General features: G+C 35.9%; 1 protein-coding gene across 1 annotated transcript in view; it reads left to right on the forward strand.

Moving 5' to 3' along the window:
* The window catches only part of brwd3 (bromodomain and WD repeat domain containing 3), a 152,699-nt gene that overhangs the window by 34,062 nt on the left and 95,444 nt on the right, over window positions 1–23,193 (forward strand). The window contains exons 8-19 of the mRNA XM_039765961.1: window positions 4,175–4,396; window positions 4,511–4,611; window positions 5,169–5,239; window positions 5,955–6,055; window positions 8,623–8,663; window positions 9,963–10,067; window positions 17,299–17,449; window positions 17,792–17,926; window positions 18,732–18,860; window positions 20,128–20,353; window positions 20,682–20,846; window positions 22,433–22,619. Coding sequence (XP_039621895.1) covers window positions 4,175–4,396; window positions 4,511–4,611; window positions 5,169–5,239; window positions 5,955–6,055; window positions 8,623–8,663; window positions 9,963–10,067; window positions 17,299–17,449; window positions 17,792–17,926; window positions 18,732–18,860; window positions 20,128–20,353; window positions 20,682–20,846; window positions 22,433–22,619 — 1,634 coding nt within the window. The remainder of the gene's footprint in view (window positions 1–4,174; window positions 4,397–4,510; window positions 4,612–5,168; window positions 5,240–5,954; window positions 6,056–8,622; window positions 8,664–9,962; window positions 10,068–17,298; window positions 17,450–17,791; window positions 17,927–18,731; window positions 18,861–20,127; window positions 20,354–20,681; window positions 20,847–22,432; window positions 22,620–23,193) is intronic.

Genomic DNA, 23,193 nt, shown 5'->3' on the forward strand with positions numbered 1-23,193 from the left:
TATATAGCAAAGAAGAGCATAAAATTCAGCAAGTTAATAAAAAGTTAATCACTGTTTCACCAGCTACTGTTGTTTCTTTGATAATGCATAATATATATTCAGTATGCGTAAAGCATTCATACCTGAAGTAAATGAGAAAAAAAAAATATCGGCCATCGGTATTGGCAAAGATGGACAAAAACATATCGGTTATTGGTATCGCCCAAAATTTCCACATCGGTGCATCACTAGTTTATTTCCTAACAAAATTAATGATCTTGATAAGAATTTAAATAACCAGGGGCTTCATGCATAACGGCGTGTGTAGAATTCACACTAAAACATGGTGTACAGACAAAAGCAGAAATGTGCGTTCACATGAAAAAATCCAGATGCATAAATCTGTGCGTACACCAACTTCCACATTCTTCTGCTACATAAATCCTGGTCAGCAAGAAATGTAACGCACGCGCCTGCTGCCACTCCCCTCCACCCAGAATTCTGCCTCTTTGAATATGCAAATAAGTATACAGTGCATCCGGAAGGTATTCGCAGCGCATCACTTTTTCCACATTTTGTTATGTTACAGGCTTATTCCAGAATGGATTAAATTCATTTTTTTCCTCAGAATTCTACACACAACACCCCATAATGATAACATGAAAAAAATTTACTTGAGGTTTTTGCAAATTTATTAAAAATAAAAAAACTGAGAAATCACATGTACATAAGTATTCACAGCCTTTGCTCAATACTTTGTCAATGCACCTTTGGCAGCAATTACAGCCTCAAGTCTTTTTGAATATAATGCCACAAGCTTGGCACACCTATCCTTGGCCAGTTTCGTTCATTTATCTTTGCAGCACCTCTCAAGCTCCATCAGGATTGATGGGAAGCATCGGTGCACAGCCATTTTAAGATCTCTCCAGAGATGTTCAATCGGATTCAAGTCTAGGCTGTGGCTGGGCCACTCAAGGACATTCACAGAGTTGTCCTGAAGCCACTCCTTTGATATCTTGGTTGTGTGCTTAGGGTCATTGTCCTGCTGAAAGATGAACCATTGCCCCAGTCTGAGGTCAAGAGCAGGTTTTCATCCAGAATGTCTCTGTACATTGCTGCAGTCATCTTTCCCTTTATCCTGACTAGTCTCCCAGTTACTGCCGCTGAAACACATCCCCACAGCATGATGCTGCCACCACCATGCTTCACTGTAGGGATGGTATTGTCCTGGTGATGAGCGGTGCCTGGTTTCCTCCAAACGTGACACCTGGCATTCACACCAAAGAGTTCAAACTTTGTCTCATCAGACCAGAGAATTTTGTTTCTCATGGTCTGAGAGTCCTTAAGGTGCCTTTTGGCAAACTCCAGGCGGGCTGCCATGTGCCTTTTACTAAGGAGTGGCTTCCGTCTGGCCACTCTACCATATAGGCCTGATTGGTGTATTGCTGCAGAGGTGGTTGTCCTTCTGGAAGGTTCTCCCTCTCTCCAGAGAGGACCTCTGGAGCTCTGACAGAGTGACCATCGGGTTCTTGGTCATCTCCCTGACTAAGGCCCTTCTCCCCCGATTGCTCAATTTAGATGGCTGGCCAGCTCTAGGAAGAGTCCTGGTGGTTTCAAACTTCTTCCACTTACGGATGTTTGAGGCCACTGTGCTCATTGGGATCTTCAAAGCAGCAGAATTTTTTCTGTAATCTTCCCTATATTTGTGCCTCGAGAAAATCCTGTTTTGGAGGTCTACAGACAATTCCTTTTGACTTCATGCTTTTTTGTGCTTTGACATGAACTGTCAACTGTGGGACCTTATATAGACAGGTGTGTGCCTTTCCAAATCATGTCCAATCAACTGAATTTACCACAGGTGGACTCCAATTAAGCTGCAGAAACATCTCGAGGATGATCAGGGGAAACGGGATGCACCTGAGCTGAATTTTAAGCTTCATGGCAAAGGCTGTGAATACTTTACTTACATGTGCTTTCTCAGTTTTTTTTATTTTTAATAAATTTGCAAAAATCTCAAGTAAACATAAAATCATTATGGGGTGTTGTGTGTATAATTCTGAGGGAAAAAATAATTTAATCCATTTTGGAATAAGGCCGTAACATAACAAAATGAGGAAAAAGTGATGTGAATACTTTCCGGATGCACTGTAAATAGCCCTTAACTTCAGTGTTCTGTGAAAAGACAATGGCAAAAGCACAGGGGAAAATAGAAGAATTTTAGCAAATACCAATTGGAGGTAAGGAAAAACATACTATTTGTTGGTTTAAACAGTGATATAAACAACAAAAGGAAGTTGGCAGAGTGACACAGAGTGTTGGAGAAACTCAAAGTTCAAGTTTACAAAGGCGCACAGTGCCGAAATAAATAAAAAAAAAGTTGTTAGATATCTAAGTCGCCATTAAAAGTCGAGTCGTAGCCCACCTTCTAAGAGTCATGTGGAACCTTATTAGGGTACAGAGAAAAGAAAAAAAAGTAACTTTAAACTCGATTTCCACTTTAGTCACGTAGTTTATTTTGTCATTAAAGTAGAACATCATAAACTTCATCTTAAAATCTTTTTCTAGTTTCTCAAATACCATCGTAACTAAAGTAGCACGTTAAATGTTTTGTTTTGTATATGTTCTATGTGTATGAATCACTACGTGATTCTTAAACGGGCTTTCTCTTCCTCTGACAGACCATAGAAGCCATTACATTTGTGATATTAAAGCTCTCTGAATGATTTAAATACTATGATGTATACTTGGTATCATTTTCATGATAGGAATGAAAGCATGTTATTAAACATGGGAACACAGTGGTGCAGTGATATTGACGAGCTGGTGCCCCGTCCAGAAATCCGACACCTTATCCTCACATGTTTAATTATTAACAATATAGATTATTTCAATGATGTTAGCATTTTATCTGTATAATGTAATAAACACACTGTATTTTGCTGCATTTCATCCTAAAACGATATTGTCCTCTTATGTAAATACGCACTTTATGAAGTGGCTCAGGTTGTGCAATATTGTAACTGTATCGCAAGTTTACAGTGAGAATTCTACTTATAAGTACAAACAGTACTACAAGGAGCACTTGATGGACTGATTGAGTGCATTTATAGTTCTTGGGATGAGACTGTTTTTGAACTGCGATATCCCTACAGGAAAGGCTCTGAAGCATTTGTCGTATGCGAGCAGTTCAAATAGACAGCATGGCTGAAGCAGCGTGTGCTTGCTGCTGTATAACAATAATTCTCTTTCCAATCGGCTGCTGTAGAGCTGTGATTTCACACTTGGATACAGTGGGATAAATACTTGAGAGTAACAACGCTAAAGCAGCTATGGTATTTGGACTAGTTTGGCCATTTCGTGGACCATTGTTACATGTCAATTACAATCAGATGCCTTAAACTAATTCTCAATATGCGGTAAATTTCAGTGTATTTGATAAAGCCGTGTCAGAGGTGTGGATCTTTTTTTTAGGAAAGGGAAACCACTGGATCAAAAGCACTACTTTGACGTTGGGTGCCTCCAGTTTGCAAAACCAAGTGGAGATCTTGTGTACGCCAGGGATTAAGGTAGCATGAAAATGTATGTAGCTTTACGCCAAGTTTAGTTTTTATACATCACGATGTGAGTGTGGAAACGGGCGTTTGCAACATTTTTGTGCGTACGCACCATTTATACATGAGGGCCCCAGGTGATTAAGTTTGCAAATGATGTCAAACTAGACAGGTACATAATGTAGAATTGGCTGAATCATTATAGCTTGATCTGGATGGAATTCAGACTTGAGCATGTTACCAAGGCCTTCTCTGCAAGATGGTAGGTCATTTTGGTTTCCGTGTTATAGAAAAGACTCATCAGTAGTAAAGAAAGACCAGAGAAGATTGATGAGGTTGAATCTAGGACTGAGACATCTGCACTGTGAGGAAAGAGTTGAACCTTTTTTGTTAAAACAAAAGGAGATAAAGAGATGTTTGAAGTGCTAAGAATTATGAAGGGAATTAGGTATAGTGGATCCAAGCTTTCTTCAGCAAGAACATAGGTACTCGGATGAAAACTTGTAAAGAGTAACGTTTATACAAATATTTGACTTGCTCTCATCCAAATTGCTCATGTTTTAAGGTTGTCTTTGTTTCTAAGTCTGTAAGACAGTTGATCTGTATATTGGCGTTCTTATCTAAAAGCACTCAATTATTCACAGGGATCAGATGACTGTTTGGTGAAAATATGGGGAACAGATGATGGTCGACTTCTCTCAACTCTCAGGGGTCACTCTGCAGAGATTTCTGATATGGCTGTTAACCATGAGAACACAATGATTGCATCTGCCTGCTGTGATAAGATTGTGCGAGTTTGGTGCCTTCGGACCTGTGCACCCGTTGCTGTTCTGCAGGCTCATACAGCTTCTATCACTTCAATTCAGGTGTGAACATTTTATTACATTTTATTATGTAATTGAGCACCTATGCAGATCTTGCTTCTGATTTGATTTTGTATTCTAAAGCGAGTTTGTTTCTGATACACACATCCTATTTAGTTTTCTCCAGCAGCAAAAGGACGTACTCGATACCTCATATCTACAGGGGCAGATGGAACGGTTTGCTTTTGGCAATGGCAGTCCCACAGTGTGAAATTTAAGTAAGTATTTGTAATAGGATTTTTAGAAATGTGCTTTTGAATGCTTTCTTAATATGAAAGACAACTGTATTTTCAACAGTCATACAGTGAAATTACAAAAATATGTAGATCCCTCCTCTTCCTGCACATTTTAATTTTAAAGAAAAAAATTGTTTTTGCACATCAATCTATACTAATAACCCATAATGACAAAGTCTAGACATATCTGTATGATAATTAAAGCAAACAGGAAGCACCTGACCGAAATTTGGCCACAACAAAGGGTTTGAATACTTACATGAATAGGAAATTTCAGTTTTTGACTTTTAGAATATTTTCAAACCTTTCTGAAAACGAGTTTGTGACATTATTGGTTATTGAGTTTAGATTGATTTGAAAAAATGGCAAATGTATCCACTTAAAATTAAATCTAAAATACAATAACTTATGCAGGAAGTGAAAGGGCTTAAAAATTTTCCGAATAAACTGCAAGTTACCCTTATTTTACATGCATATGTATTTATTTATTTATTTTTCATTTGTTTTATCAGTATGTATTTATTTGTTCATTCCTATAGTGATCGTCCAATAAAATTTACTGAGAGATCCAGGCCTGGTGTCCAAATCTCTTGTTCTTCTTTCAGTTCTGGTATGTGTATAAAGTTTTGTTGTGGCCTTACATATTTGAAAATGACTAAGAAAAATTGTTTTAAGTGGCAATATGGATAGTTGGATCTCCATGTGTTGAAAGAATTTGTAGTTATTTCTTGAACCTGTGAAATAAACCTTTATTTAAGCAAGGTACCATTTTTAAACAACTTTTTTTTTTCTTTTAATTGGCCTATATCATATGAATCCAGAGGTTCCCATAATTGCCCTTCTTAAATATTAAATACATTGCAAATGTAAATTTTGCAACACTGATTGACCCCTCATGTGCCTAATAGGATCTAATTATGTTACAAGCTAGGTAATACTGCATTCCAAATTTACATTACAACTTTTAAAAAGGTCCACCATTTTACTGTTGATTAAAATTTGAACATAGTATTTGTTTAAGTAGCATTGAAGTGTAGTGGATAGAGTCCTGGACTTAAATTTCACACGCATTAATTGTTTGTTCAGGCTTTGTCTGTTTTCCCGCAAACATGTACAGTTTAGGTTATTGGAAAATTCTTATTTCACCCAGTGTGAGAGTGGGTCCTGTAAGGCATTCTGTACTACAGTGCTTGTTGCTGTGTTTCCAGTGCTGCTGGAAGTGGCTACAACCTTCCAACCCCCTTCACTCAATTAATTTAAGTGACTCTAAGGATGATGTTTTATTTGTTCAGCTTGCTTTAATTTTGTTTTCCTTTTTCTGGCAGGTGGAATGTTTCTTGTGACAGGTAGCACCGATCATGCAATTAGGGTTTATTATCTAGGACTGGAATCCCCGGAGAAGGTTGCAGACCTTGAGTCCCATACGGTATGGCAGTAAATATTTTTTGCAGTACTTTTAAAGCCTGTGATGTCTGTATATTAAAGTTAATTTAATCTGTGCCACAGTTAGATCAGTAATATTCATTTTCACCATTTTTTTCCCCTTGGTCATGGTTCAAGCAAGTAATTTTACCTAGCATTTTATTTTTTTTTCCTTTTAAATAATGTTGTTTAGTAGTTGTGCAACAAAAATATGATGGGCCTTTTAAACACACAGACTTAATCCAGTCCTTTTTTTTTTTTTTTTTTTTTGGCTTGCTGATTTACTTTTTTGACTATTAACCTGGCAAATTCTTGGCATGGCAAATCGAATTATGAGTGGAAAACTAAGTAAAACTGCAAACGGTTTACTCTGTCTTTTATATTAACATCACTAGCTACATTAATGGGTGAGCAATGATGTATTGAAAATTAAACTCCTTTCTGGCTATAGTGAGAGTAATCTGACCTATAGTAAATTAATTTAATATTTTACTTTGAATTGATTTGTTGGAATTATAAAGCTGACCAAGCTTGTTGTTTTTACATAACTGTATTATTAATGCTACTGTTTTAAGTTGCCATATATTTAAAAGTGTAATTATTATTGCATGCATGATCATATTTTAAGAGTGTGTTGTGAGCTGTATTTTTTATGGAGTTTTAATTTGTGTTGCAGTAGTATATTTCTTATCTGAGCAATTAATTTTAGTTTGTTCTAGCTGTGTCACACTGATTTTGAAACACCTTTTTTCTTCCCACTGAAAAAATCTTAAGCAAATGAAGTACATGTTATGCTTAGGTAGGAGTAGGATTGTTTCCATACATACTGGATCGAGATCAGATTTTATAATTTCAGGTAGGCTAGGTTCTGATTCAAGTTTAAGCAGGTCATTTTATTTTTACATTATTGTATACTATTTCTGACTTATTAAATGATTTATAAGAATTGCCAATTTGGAATAAGAAACTGCTAAAAGATTACGTTAGAAAGTTTGCTACTAAGTTTGATTGGTACCATACAGTGTACTGTAGTGTGTCTCGGTGTATCCAAAAGTAACTAATTTGCAAAAATGTTTTGCATGTGTTGTTTTTTTTCAACCCAAACCCTTCTCCACAGGGTGTTTTTCTCTAATGCATCTTTATATGTAGAATTATTTTTTAATTTGCTACAACACATTTATAGGAACTTCATGTTTAATATGAAAATTACAATTTTAGTGGGTTTCTAAAGGTTGCCTGACATCGGTCACCTTGGCTAATTTTGCCAAATTCTTGCAACATCTGATTACAGGAGTTGAGATTGCTTCACTCGTTTCCTTTTGTCAGGCTGCCAGCCTTTACTCCTCTGCTGTCTTGCTTTAAACTTTTTCTCCCCTGTTTGTTCAGCATTTTGTAATCCTGTAATTAAAAATTTGCAGGATTTCATTATGCATGTACAAACTATCTTCAGTTTGTACTCTTTAAGTGGTTATTGACACTGCAGGAGTCCAAAGGAATATCTTACGTGGCCTTATTGATTATGGGTTTTTTTCCTGGTTTTATTGCAAAACTAGTAGTGTAGGGGTGGTATTATTTTGAAATTTTCTCTGGTACACCATCTTGCCTTCCTGACAAAAGCTGTACACAGCAAATGTAAAGTACATGTACAATGGAGGGGAGGAACAGACCTACTGAGAGTTATCACTGCAAGCTGGGTAAGCCATCATCCAAACAAAACAAATGGTGCAAGTTATTACAATAAACAGATTATTTTATGAATTAGCTGCACTACATCAGGTGTTACTTGCAATGTATTTACAATAAATCATATAATAGGAAAATGATTGTGCACTGTTGATATTAAATGATAAAACACTTATTTAATGTAAGCTATACAATATAGAATATTCCTTATGGAGTTTTCCTTTTTTTCCCCTGTTTTGCATTTATTCAGTTAAAAAAAAATGTAATTATAAGTGTGCCAATCTGAGTATATTGTTTGGGCCTCCCCCAATTTGAGCACATTGGAAATCCTGTAGCACTAAATCAATTCACTTATCTTGGAGATCAGCATACTCAATATTGAGGCAAGTAACGTTAAATATGAACTCATATATTTTGTATCCTTCTTTCCCTGGTAATGTAGTAATAAATATGCACTTAACGTTTCTGGATATTATGAATTTACAGGTCATGTGATTTATGAATTTATAGATGATAAACCTTACTGAAATATGCTAGTTTTTATTCACTTTAAAAGAATGATAGAATAAAACTCAATTTAGAAATTGTATTCTGGTTTTATTGTACCTGTAATATTGTATTAATGTTGTGCCTGTTATTAATGTGCTCTGTGAGGTGTCCTTGTGTGCCTTGAAAGGTGCCTATAAATAATAATAATTATTATAGCAATAATAATAATAGTAAACTACACATTTGCATGCAGATTCATTGTGCTTTTAAGTGCTTTCATTTAGTTTGAAGAGCTTTTTGGTATGGGCAAAATGTAAATTCCTCAGTGCTTGTTTATGGTGTATTTTTCCCCTAACCAATTTTTTATTTTTTATTTATTTATTTATTTTTTTTGTGTAGGACAAAGTTGTTGCTGTCCAGTTCTGTAATAACAGTGACAAGTAAGTAACAGCTTTTGAATGCACAACTAGGAAGTTTCAGGAAGTATCAGAAGAAACCTGCCTGAATTCCCTTATCTCATCTATTTATCCCTGAGATAATGTTGGGTAGTTTGTATAATAATGCAGATTGCATCTCTAGAATATATCAACAGATTCCAAGGAATTTAGTCCTAGATGATACAAGGGAATATTTGAAAAGAAACCTTTTTTATTACAATTGCATGATAGGAATAAAATGTAGTCATTCTGCTTTTTCTTCTTTAATATTTACCAGACATACCATATCTGAACTAACAATTGTTCATTGTTCACATATAATGCATCTAACATTTGCAAAATACACCCAGGGTAATATACAACTATTTTATCAAGCACATATATCACTAGTTAATGTTTTGGAAATGATTTACATTCAAATCATTTTGAGCAAACATTTTTCTATATCTTTTGGCTAGCCTTGAATCTAAAATCACTCCTACTTTGTAGTGCTTTAACACAGATATTTGGAGTAATACTACAGTAGATGGGATATTGTATTAACAAATAAAAATAAAAAAAAAGAATGTCTCTATGTGTATATTTTATCCTATACTGCATTGCTTACATGAAGTCTCATTTTTCTTACCTGGAAGAATGCTAACCTACCTTCCATAACTTGGTTGTAAAATGTTCTATATTATCTCAAATTTACATCATCAATGTAATTCTATTGTAATCACACTGGGTTTATGCTGTTTTTTTTATACTATGAAGAACCACTGTTAGATGGTGACCTCTTTTCCTATGGCTCTCTAAGTCAGGTAGAGGATGGGTGTTGAATGTAATGGAAATCTCTCTGGAATATGCATTTACTGTGGTCTCTTTGTAATGCAAGGCATTTACTTCATATACTTTTAAACTAAACATAAAATTTAATGTTGGAAAGTTTTTAAACCTATACTCGAGTCTAAACTTATATGGTAGTGTTTTTAAATAATCTGCATTTTCAAATATGCATTATGCTTTTTTAATATCTTGTCATCACCGAGCCACGCATGCAGTCTTAATTTTAGGAAAAATAAATGTTTGGTTCAGTAACTGATTCATGTGTTTTACGTAATAGACCAAAAATATAACATGTTGTGTGTTTATTTATTTTTTTTCTTCTGGTTTATACCAATACTTATTTAATTACATCACATTATGTTATGTATATAAGATGCTAAATTTAGGAGGACATTGTAGATTTTCAGTTTTAAACCATTAGAACTGATAACTTTCAATACATTAAAGCAAAATATAATAATTTTTACTTTTCAGCCTCCGATTTGTCAGTGGGAGTCGAGATGGTACTGCACGTATATGGCATTATCAGAGACAAGAGTGGAAAAGCATTGCTCTTGATATGACAACCAAACTGCCAGGGTAAGCAATAGGCTTGTGCAAAAATAAAATTTTGATGATGTGTAGTATCACACTAATGTGTGGCAAATGTCAATTTTTATTAGTTCTTTTCATGTTAGTAAAGTTTAAATTATACCACTGTTGTAAAAAGCATCACAAGAACATTACGCACTGATAAGAGGAAAAGTTTTGGTAAAAATGTAATTGAAGTATCTGAATATTCTTCACAATATGACTGAGAACACACAATTACAATATGTAATGCACATCACTAGTTAATATAAAGTATTTACTCCTTGTGAAACAAGCACTTATTTAGAGCATTGCCTTAGTGCTTGATGGTAATTTGAAAATGCTTGCACATTATGTGTTTCATATCTATAGATATTACATCTTTTGCTGGAATTTGACTCTTGTAATGTTTTGAAAACTGAGTAATCCGCACATTTAAAAACCCAAACTTAAATCTAAAACGTCTGTTAATAAATAAATAGATTACTAAAACACTGAAATGTATTTGCCCAACTGTTCATTATTCAGGGGTAATAATTAAACCATGATGAAGGGAAAAAAAATTGAAAATTTGCTACATATCAGGTCAGTTTTGTTAAAGACGCCAAAGTTAACAATTTAGTATAGAACATAGCCTTGTGTGTCTGATCATGCAAGAGGTTAATGTAAAATATTTTTACAGGGATAAAAGAAAATGAACAAATCATTGATCAGTATTGGTCTAAAAAAAGTGATTAGAGCATTCCTAATGTTTTGCAAGAAAAGAAACTTGTTTCGGCATAATTTATAAAGACTTTATTGCTATACTGGAATGTTGCACTGAGCAACACCTCCCATCTGCTTTTCTTGGAAGGGGATATGCTTTTGCTCGCTGACATAAGACAGGATAATCTATACTAATAAAAGGCAAAGCCCTCACTGACTCACTCACTCACTGACTCATCACTAATTCTCCAACTTCCCGTGTAGGTAGGTAGGCTGAAATTTGGCAGGCTCATTCCTTACAGCTTCCTTACAAAAGTTGGGCAGGTTTCATTTCGAAATTCTACGCGTAATGGTCATAACTGGAAGGTATATTTCTCTAAATACTGTAATGGAGTTGAGCTCGAAAGCCGTGGGGGGCGGAGTTTCATGTGACATCATCACGCTTCCCACGTAATCACGTGAACTGACTGTCAACGCAGTACATAGAAAACCAGGAAGCGCTCCAAAAAGCGCTGAAGAAAACATGCATTATATAATTGAGAAGGCAGTGAAACAATAATAAGCGAGCGAGTTACATATACAACCATATTCATGAGTGCTGCTACTTCGGAAACAAAGCACGGTGTAAACCTAAAGTTTAAATTAAGTTCATAGACATGCTGCCGCTAGCGTTTGTCATGCCCACGGGTAATGCGGGATACAAGTTTAATGAGAGGACACAGGATATAAACGAGAGTTTTGATCACTTTGTAACTAAGTTAAAATTGCAGGTGAAGGGCTGTGCTTATGCAAATTCGAGACTGTGTTTGTGGGGGATTGACAGTTAAGGCGGGTGGGGGAGTCACGTCATCATCTCCCCTCCCATTCACCTCATTTCGCTCTGAGCTGAGCACTGCAGTTGACGCAGTCTTACAGAAGTGACTTTGTGACGCTGCTACCAAATACAGAAAAATCCACAAGTTAATACACACGCTGTCTCTAGAGTTTCTCCACACTGAATCCTCCAGGCACTACTTACAAAAGGTTACATTGACAATCGTGTTACGTTATTTTTAAAATGTTTTCTTAGCACAGCTGAGAAGCTTCGATGCATGTGCTCCATAATCCGTTAAAAAATAATGCATTTAATCACACTTTCAAATCCAAGCAAAGGGGAACTTCTGTCAATGCATTATTTCCTGGTACACTGATTACATTGATCAGCGTTTCCCGATTCATTTTACTCCCACACCCAATTGGTTTGAGAAGAAGTATAAAAAAATATGAGGTTAACAAAGAAAAACAGATCACCAATTGAATTTTTATGAATAATCGATTCGCCATCAATAATTGTTTTGGTAAAGCCATACTCAGTGGAATCCTTCCATTTTATAAATTTTCCGCCACTAGCCATGATTAAATGAACGTAAAAAAGTTAGTGAAGCGAGGGTGACTTATTCAGGCAGGCAGGCGACGGCTCAATAGCTCGAATTTGGATATAAGTAGATTCTATTTAGTCCCCAGAAATGTCTTTGGTAGGAATGGAAGTTGAATTTAGTCTTTAAATTTCTATGGTAAAGAAATAGTTATGCAATGATGACTAAATCTAACTAGACTATATATATTCAGGTTTTTGACTTTATATATTCCAGCGCTGACTTTATATATTCTGACGCCGACTTTATATAATCAGAAAATCTATGTATTTGCCTGTTTGGCACCCCATAGTATATGTGTGTGTGTGTGTGTGTGTATATCTATATACAAATGTTTCCTTTTCTTTTTACTTCTCCGCTGCCAAGTGCGGGTATTTTGCTATATATATAGATATATACACTCCCCTAAAGGATTATTAGGAACACCATACTAATACGGTGTTTGACCCCCTTTCGCCTTCAGAACTGCCTTAATTCTACGTGGCATTGATTCAACAAGGTGCTGAAAGCATTCTTTAGAAATGTTGGCCCATATTGATAGGATAGCATCTTGCAGTTGATGGAGATTTGTGGGATGCACATCCAGGGCACGAAGCTCCCGTTCCACCACATCCCAAAGATGCTCTATTGGGTTGAGATCTGGTGACTGTGGGGGCCATTTTAGTACAGTGACCTCCTTGTCATGTTCAAGAAACCAATTTGAAATGATTCGAGCTTTGTGACATGGTGCATTATCCTGCTGGAAGTAGCCATCAGAGGATGGGTACATGGTGGTCATGAAGGGATGGACATGGTCAGAAACAATGCTCAGGTAGCCCGTGGCATTTAAACGATGCCCAATTGGCACTAAGGGGCCTAAAGTGTGCCAAGAAAACATCCCCACACCATTACACCACCACCACCAGCCTGCACAGTGGTAACAAGGCATGATGGATCCATGTTTTCATTCTGTTTACGCCAAATTCTGACTCTACCATTTGAATGTCTCAACAGAAATCGAGACTCATCAGACCAGGCAACATTTTTCCAGTCTTCAACTGTCCAATTTTGGTGAGCTCGTGCAAATTGAACCCCCTTTTTTCCTATTTGTAGTGGAGATGAGTGGTACCCGGTGGGGTCTTCTGCTGTTGTAGCCCATCCGCCTCAAGGTTGTGCGTGTTGTGGCTTCACAAATGCTTTGCTGCATACCTCGGTTGTAGAGAGTGGTTATTTCAGTCAAAGTTGCTCTTCTATCCGCTTGAATCAGTCGGCCCATTCTCCTCTGACCTCTAGCATCAACAAGGCATTTTCGCCCACAGGATTGCCGCATACTGGATGTTCTTTTCCCTTTTCACACCATTCTTTGTAAACCCTAGAAATGGTTGTGCGTGAAAATCCCAGTAACTGAGCAGATTGTGAAATACTCAGACCGGCCCGTCTGGCACCAACAACCATGCCACGCTCAAAATTGCTTAAATCACCTTTCTTTCCTATTCTGACATTCAGTTTGGAGTTCAGGAGATTGTCTTGACCAGGACCACAACCCTAAATGCATTGAAGCAACTGCCATGTGATTGGTTGATTAGATAATTGCATTAATGAGAAATTGAACAGGTGTTCCTAATAATCCTTTAGGTGAGTGTATAGATATATATAGATATGACAACAACACTCGTATCAATGACAAAACAATTACATTAACACTCATGTTACGTTATTTTTAAAATTTGTCCTTTTTCATAAATTCTTTTACACACTACTTCTCCGCTGCGAAGCTCAGGTATTCTGCTAGTACTGTAATAATCCTAAGGGAAATTCTTGCATCTTTGACATAATCAGTGCAACAAAAGCAAAGATAGGATAGAAAGAATTAAATAGGTAGTAGGGGTAAAAGTTAACAGAGAAAAGAAAAACATTTTCTAATAAAAATATCAATGGATGAAGTTAGTTAATGGGGAAAAGAAGGAGAATATTCAGCACAATAAGAATAATACTTTACTATTTGCACATATGAGATTATAGTTAGACGTTCCTAGGGACCCCCTAGTGAATGTAAAGGATTTATAAAGTTCAATGGCCAGAGGGAGAAAGGCACTCCTGTGGCATTCAGTCTTGCACCTATAGTCTGGAAATGCACCATTTGCTCTGTGTGTTTTGATATTCCTCAGAGGAAGCATCCAGGGGATGAGCGGGATTGTTCATGGTGCATAGTAGTTTCCTCAACATCCTTCTCTCAAAACACATCCACCAGAATTTCAAGTTACACTACCAGAACAGAACTGGAAAAGCCCTCTTAATCCTGTCCATGCTACTGTCATCAGCAGCCTTTACCCTGCTGCCCTAGCAACTCTACCTTATAGAAGACAACACTCATCACCACAGAGTGGTTGCACATGTACAACATGGCCCTGCAGACATTGAAATATCAGTAGGTTAGAGTTGACTCCGGCCCTTTTTAATGACCACGTCTGTGTTCCTGGCTCATTAGAGTCTGTTGTTGATATATTCGCCCAAGTACTTTAATCCTAAACCATCTGCACGCTTGTTGCCATGATGACAACATGGGTTGGGGAATCCCTGGCTTTCTGTAATCCACAACCAGATCTTTAGTCATAGTGATGTTAAGCTCACACCACTCCACAAAACTGTCCACCACTATTCTGTATTTACATTTATGTATTACATTTCTGTACATTGTACAGTGGAACCTCTGTTCACGACCATAATTCGTTCAAAAACTGTGGTCGTAAACCGAGTTAGTCGTGAACCGAAGCAATTCCCTCCCATAGGATTGTATGTAAATGCAATTAATCCGTTCCAGACCATACGAACTGTATGTAAATATATGTAAAGATTAAGTACAAATATAGTTAATTACACCATAGAATGCACAGTGTAATGGTAAACTAATGTAAAAAAATCGAATAACACTGACACAAAACACCCAGGCTCCCAGCTTAGCTACATGAGCAGTCTCTCTCTCTCTCTCTCAGCAGCAGCAGGCACGTCTGACTGAGAACAGTGCAACACGTGCGGAAATCATCGGTGCGCACAAACCGAAAGGGAAACTGGCTTTGTTCATATACCGAGTGTGTGGTCGTGAACCGAGGCAGAAGTTTGGCGAACTTTTTAGTCGTGAACCGACACGTTTGTGAACTGAGGTTTCACTGTATTTACATTTCTTTAATAGCAGAGACATCTGAGAAGTTCAGCAAAGTACTTAATGTGATCTGTACCTGGAACACAGTGTACAGAGGTTAAACAGAAAGGGCGATAAAACAGTCCCCTGTGGTGCTCTGCTTGAGTACTCCTCGTAGCCCTTGAGAACACTGTCATTGTGTGCCCCTTTTGTTTGTGTCGACTGATTAATCCTTTCCATACAACACCTCTCCAGCGTTTTTTCTCCTGTGGTTTCCCCTCCTGCCTTCTCCTGTAGCAGTATTTCCCCATCTGCAGTCTTGATTTTCAGTTCTCTCTGCATCAACCTTGACACCTGGTCACTGCTGTTGAACGCTTCCCTTTTCTTATTTGGTGTAGCCTTCGTGTCCTTGACAAGGTTATGGTCAGACGTGCCCCGGGGAGTTGGAGTTGCAGTTCAGTTATTTATTAAAAGTAGGCATAATGGTCAAGAGATTGATGTGATTAAAATAGATAAATATAGCAATAAAGGCAGTGGGGTACAGAATGAAAAGATCCTCTTTCTGCACTGATGTCATATGCATTGAGAGGGATGTAAACGATGAGGATGATAAAAAAAAACCAGAGGTAACTCTCTGGACAAGTAATATGGGTGAGAAGAAATAGCCAACAGTTTGATGTTGGTTACACACAGCCCTCCTCACCATAATATTTCTAGGGCTGCATCAGTGACTATTAGTGTAAAGAGCTAATCCGCCACACCTTTTATTCTTGTCCTTTCCAGAATCCCTGACCTCCTGTACGCACTGAAAGTCGGCTAAATCCACAGCAGGATCTTTTATGTTGGCGTTCAACAACTCCTCTGAGAAACAAGTGATGCTGCATTGATGGAAAGCTTTCTCACTCCTTGTGAGCACAGTCAGCTAGTCTATCTTGTTAAGCAGTGATCTAATGTTCCCCATTACTATTTAAGGAAGAGCTTGTTGAAACCTTCTCCTCCTTGCTGTCTCCCCGCCCTACAACCACTGTATCTTCCTGAGAATTGTATGCTGGTGCATTCATGTGGTTGTATGCATACTTTGCTTTATCAGTCACCAGTAGCTTGTTGAGCACCTTACCTACTTGACCTTAATAAAGACATCCCTGGGCAACAATGTTGTACCACGTCTCGAGTCCTTATAGAGCAGGAAGCAAATGTTTTCAGTGTCGGGAACCTAAAATTTCAATCTTTTGAAAACCGGAGATTAAAATTTTTGATGAATCTAAAGCTTTCACTCCTCTCCCATAGACGATAGACAACTTGAGATTCTTTTGTTTTCCTGCCCATGATCATGTTTAGGATAGCTTTTGTCCATTTGTTCCTCAGTTTATAGGGATATATTGCAGATTGTACCGTATATTTATTTATTGGTCGGTCTTTAAAGAAAATGGTGTTTGTGTACCTTTTGAAAGAATAGCACTTTTTAAAGATCTTACTTTTAAAGTGTTTATGCAGAATAAGAACAAGACTTTTGCCATTTAAAAAAATTATCAAAACTACATTGTCCCTTTACAACACATTGACCCTTTACAAAAGACAACATTTGAATTACAGGTTAAGTGTTTGCAATGTAAATAAGAATTTTGTAAATAATGGATAAGCTGTATTAGAAAATGGATAAATGGAAGATGCTGAATATTCTTCAATTCTTTCTCTTTTACAATGTTTAACTCTACTGATTTCAACTGCCAATGGTTCATCCATTAATTAATGGACAGATATTGTTAGTTTCCATTTATGTTTAATCAGCTTCTACCTTGTTCTGTGTGTTTTAACAAACCTGCATTTATATTTGTACCAGTTCTGTATTTAGTAATTAGCATAGTCTTTATGTATTTTAACTTAGAATTGTTCACAGCGCTCTGCTCCTGCATTCAGTAAAGAGCGCTATACAAAAAATAAGTTTTTAGCTTTGTCCATTTACAATACATTTATTTCATCTGGACTATCTTTATCCCATTAGAAGCTGTAATACACCAGGGGAGGACAAGGTAGTAAAGCTGAGTGTGACCATGGTGGCCTGGGATCGTGCGGACAGTAGCATTATCACTGCTGTTAACAACTACCTGCTGAAAGTGTGGAACTTGTCTGGACAGCTTCTGCATATTCTTTCGGTACTATCTATGCAATATATATCTCTCATTTTTTTGTTATTCCTGTCTTTGTGTTTTTTTTTTCTTAATCTGGTCCTAGTACTATTTAGTATATTTTTAAAATGGTTCAGTCATATTTTTTCTAAACCGAAATAAATTTTGATGGTTTATAGACTACATGATGTTTCACATTTTCTAGCTCAAAGCTGTGTTTTGCTTTTTTATCAGTTTTTTTTTTTTAGGTTCCAATTATACACACAATAACTGTACATTCTAATTTTAACTATCAGTTGAAAGGAGTAGTAGAAAAACCTGCATATCAGTTTTATCGCTTGATTCATAAATCTTTCATTTTCTTCGTAGGGTCATGATGATGAAGTGTATGTTTTGGAGGCTCATCCTTTTGACTCAAGGATAATGTTGTCTGCTGGCCATGATGGGAATATCTTTATCTGGGACTTAACTAAAGGCACTAAAATACGCAACTATTTCAATATGGTGAGGCATATTTTTGTACATACATACAAAGGCATCACATTTAGTATGTTTTACTGATAAATTTAATTCAGCGTTACTCTTACTTCTCCTGACTTTGTAATTCAATTCCTAGACAAAGCATTTGTGTGGGAGTATGATATTATGGCATGCCAGTTCATTGTGGGTCAGTTCCTTTAGATAGGCAGATAAAAATTAAGGGAAATTTAATTTTTTTTTTTTTTTTACAGAACCCCATTAGAATGTATACTGTGTGTTTCTGTATTAATGTATTATAAAAATACACACCAGAATGACTACAAAGAAACGTTTGACTTGACAGTTATAGTCACAGTGAGAAAAGAATTGTCGTTTGCATGCACATAATACTCCCAGTTGCTTGTGGCAAATTTTAGAATTCACAATTAACCTGACATTTCACAGGTGCGAGAGGTAGGGGTGGTTCATGAACATAGCACACTCCAAACGGTTATTAAAAGTTATAGAAAATGAAAATTTAAAATAACATATACAGTAATCGATTTAATAATCACTTCAGTAGTTATTCTACGAAAGCTATCAATTTGTTAAATTAGACCTGTACCTGAAGGTGGCAGCCTTTCCAAAGAACTATGAACATGTAATTGTTTACTTCCAATTTGAGTATGATCAGGTTTCTTTTAAGTTTCAGTCTTTTGCTTCTTTGCATATGTAATACTGGTAGGTCACTAAGCTTCACATATTACTTTTGTTTTGTAAATTCTTCAGTTACTTTATAATACACTCGGGTAGTAACAGCTAGACTGTTTCTGATTTATCTTGTCTGCAGATTGAAGGGCAAGGTCATGGGGCAGTATTTGACTGCAAATTCTCTCCTGATGGGCAGCATTTTGCTTGTACTGATTCACATGGCCATCTCCTGATTTTTGGGTTTGGTTGCAGCAAGCTATATGAGAAGGTAAAATTGGCTTTTACTTTCATGTTTTAGGCTCTGGTCATGTAGATTTTTACATTTGTTTTTTATTACAGCACATTTTCATTTTATATAGCATGATACTGCATTGAAATAAAGTGGTAAAATGTTCATATATATATGTAGATAGATACATAGATATAATATATACAGAGATATAGATAGATATAACAGATCATGGGACATTTTCCTTTTATTAGTTGTATTATTTTAATCAGTATTTTTGCAAATTCTGGGAAGCAAAAATAGCAAATGCTTCTTGCCTTTTAGAATTTCTAAGAAATAGTAAGCTAGAATTAAAGATTATAGTATCAATTCACACACCATCTGCTTAGTTCTGCATGTATGTTTTAGATGGTGGGTTGCAGATCATACAATCATTCTGTTGAAGGTTACCCAAATATATTTGGTTTCATTTATCTAAAATGTAATTTTTTGTTATTTTCCCTAATATATCAATTTTAAGTTGGTCACTTGCACCTAAACAATTTCTCAAAAGAAGAATTGCAGTAGGTAGGTATGTATACAGGTCATAAAATTAGAATATCATGACAAAGTTGATTTATTTCAGTAATTCCATTCAAAAAGTGAAACTTGTATATTAGATTTATTCATTACACACAGACTGATGTATTTCAAATGTGTATTTCTTTTAATTTTGATGATTATATTTGTGTGTGTGTGTGTGTGTATGTATGTATATATAATATGTATGTATGTATATATAATATGTATGTATGTATATATAATATGTATATATATATGTGTGTGTGTGTGTGTATATATAGATAGATAGATAGATATCTATCTATCTATCTATCTATCTATCTATCTATCACAGTATGTGTGCGTTTTTTTTTTTGTTTTTTTTTTTTTTTTCTCCAGCCCTTTATCATACTGTAATTATAATTAGTACAGATGTAAGTGACTTGTAGAATGTGAGATAATGAAGTCTGTGGAGTTTCTTGCAAAAGCATAAATGTTAACATTAAGATGCTGTTATAGTATTGTAAAATATGGATCCTTTTACTTTTCTGCAAGCTTCCATCCAAATTCACGTGTTAATAGAATAGAAGATTCTGTTAAGTTTCAGGCATGTGAGCAGACCAAATTAGTTTGAAGGTTTTTCAGAATTAATTGTATGTTCTTTTTATGTTGTACACATTATAGCTAGCATAATTTAAAATTTTTATTGTGCAGTTAACTTGAGTAATTTTACAAAATTATTTATATACTTTTTTCTTTTCTTCAGATTCCTGATCAAATGTTTTTCCACACTGATTTTCGCCCACTTATCCGTGATTCTAATAACTATGTCCTGGATGAGCAAACGCAGCAAGCTCCACATCTCATGCCGCCACCTTTCCTTGTGGATGTTGATGGGAATCCTCATCCAACACGCTACCAAAGGCTTGTTCCTGGGAGAGAGAACTGTAAAGATGAGCAGCTTATCCCTCAACTTGGCTATGTGGCCAATGGTATTATATGCCTTCTTTAAAATGAATTGCTGTGTTTTTTTTTGTTTTTTTTTTTGTTACTCAATATTATGTATGCTATTAGTGAGCAACGTCTTGTGTGTGCTTTTTTTTTTTTTTTTAAATGAAGATTAAACTGCAATGTCTTTTTTTTTATTAAAATTTTTTTTGCACTGCTCGGGTGACTTTTGATGTTTGAATAACAAGGGTGATACTGAAAGGTGAAGAACTTTATTATACTCCACTTGCTTTTATCGTTTGCCATTCTACCTAATTAAACCAACAAGTGAAATAATTCTGCAGTTCTTAACACTGAAAACTTTGTCTATAGGTGATGGGGAGATTGTGGAACGTGTGATTGGGCAAGAAACTGCTGGAGAACCAGAGGAGAGTCCTTTAGATGGAATGATAAGGCAGCTACAAAGAGAACATGACCAGCAACAACATGAAGAGGACAGGGATAATGAGTTTGACTCCCAGAATGACCATCCTGAAAGTAAGGGCCAAGTCTAACAACTGTACTTAAGCAATTATTTAAGATTTATGATAAAAATACCTGGTGTGTGTCTCAAATAACAGTACTGTCATTTATTTAAATTAGTTTTCTGGTCCCTAGCATTTTGCTTCTGTATAACTAATTTCTTAAAAGAACTTTGTATTCATATGAAAGACACACTAGTTTTATGATGTGTAGGCTATCAAGGCCAGAAAAATGTTGCCAGAATAGCATTGTTACATTTTGAACTACTCTGAAACCCATGCACTGTAACCAATGTATGCAGTACAACCAAAAAAAAAATAATAAATAAAAACAGAAGCATTTACTAGAGTAGTATTTGAACATTGAAGATTTTTTGTTTTGGGTTGAATTTAATATTTAACTAGTTTAGCTGTCCCCAAGCCTAATGAGCCCAGTGGACCACCTTAAAATCTGAATGATGCATTCTGGTCATTTCAGCAGTCACTGCAATCTGGTAACATTTGAGAGCTGACATATACCTTTTGGGTGACATGGCCCCTCAGTTTGCAAAATATATGCATTAGCAGTGTTCATTCTTGGTCTCTTATTCAACCAGTCACATTTTTAGATCAACTTTGTCTGAACATTTCATTGCCTTTCTTTTTTGCGGTAGTTAGGGATCTCACTTTTAATGCCGTTTGTATGTTTTCTTGTTTTTGAACACCTGCACTTATTGGCATTTGTCGCCACCGCGGCCAGGTTATCTGGCCACTTGATCTTTAATAGAAGAATGCGTTTTTTCTGAGAATGGTGTTACAGCAGTTGGCTTTGACTCTGCCATCCATCTTATTTGAGGACAATGGTAGTAAAGTGGGTGAATGGACAAATCTGTGGCCTTAATTTTTTTTTTATTATTAAAACATAAGTAGTTGATGTTGGTAGCTTTATTTGTTAGATGGTGCTTTTTTTAGATTTTTTTGGGGATATGAAAATTTTTAATGTAGTTGAAATCATTCTTCTTTGATGACAGGACAATTGGGCGAAAGCGCATAAACATCAGTATCAAAAAATGTTCTTTATTTTCACTTTTACTCATTTAAGCACAGCATGGTTGCCTCAGGAAAAACATTGAACGTGTTTGTGTTTAAACCACTTTTCTTCTTGTGATTTCCAAGCCATAGGTTTGTGTTGCAGCTAATATGTTGATTGTTAGAAAGAAATGTAGGCGTTAGTGTATACCTAGTATAAATATGGGAATATTTAGTTTCACTTTTTCAGTACCTTCTATACTATTTTAATTGCAAACTTTATTATTCTCTTTACCAAACTTTTAGTACAGGATGCATCTCCTTGTTACCGAGTTAATTGCTGACAAATTGTTTAGTGATTGTTACAACAGATACCAATGTTGTAGCTTTTGTGACTGTGACATTGCACATATTCTTATGATTCCAATTTGGGGATGTGATTAATAAACAACCCCAATGTCCATTGTAAATGTCTGTGGAAAGTATATTATCAGTTTAAAATTGTAAGCATGTCATTTTGAATATTGGACTGAAATAATTTGAAAATCTATTGGTGGTGTACATTATCTCTTATAGTGTGCCTTTATTTTTCAGTGGGTTCAAGAGGTCTTAGCGCAGAGATGGGATCTCCACCTAACATTGGTTTACGACGCAATGGGCAGATTGAAGGAGTCCGGCAAATGCACCAGAATGCACCTCGAAGTCAGATGGCCACTGAAAGAGATCTTATTGCATGGAGTCGTCGTGTTGTTGTCAATGAGCTTCACCCTAATATTAGCAGGTATGATTAAAAATATGCAATAATTGAAAGAAATATGAAATCTGTTAACTAAATAATTCTTAATGCACACATGTAAAATGCAAAGTTCACTCACTCACTAATCAACAAAAACACTATTTCCTGTTAGCTATAAATCTAGTGGTAAATCAAAAGTTAATGTTAAAAAAAACCCTTGCAATAATAAAACTAAACACCACAAAATCTCAAATTCCTTTGGCTGATTTAATTGAAATTTGATGACCTTTTAGAATGAAAAAAATGATGCAGACACATGCATCCTTGATTTATCAGTATTTGCCATTTATAATGCTCTTGAGTGAGACATTTTAACACACCACATCTTCAGTTTTGCCACAGCACTTACTGAGAAATTTAACGTGCATGTTTATGGAAATAAAAGCCATCTGCCGAAGCAAAGTGAAAGGAGTAAAGTTTGGCAAAGCGCAAAGCTGAAAGATGTGTTTTAAGTGTTTACCAGGTGTTGTGGCTGTGAGTGTAGTCAGTTTCCTGCAAGAAAGACAATTAATATATTGTGGAAGCAGACACAGACAGGTAGCCATCATTATAAGCACCA

This window comes from Polypterus senegalus, chromosome 10 (genome assembly GCF_016835505.1).
Source record: "Polypterus senegalus isolate Bchr_013 chromosome 10, ASM1683550v1, whole genome shotgun sequence".
Taxonomy (NCBI): domain Eukaryota; kingdom Metazoa; phylum Chordata; class Cladistia; order Polypteriformes; family Polypteridae; genus Polypterus; species Polypterus senegalus.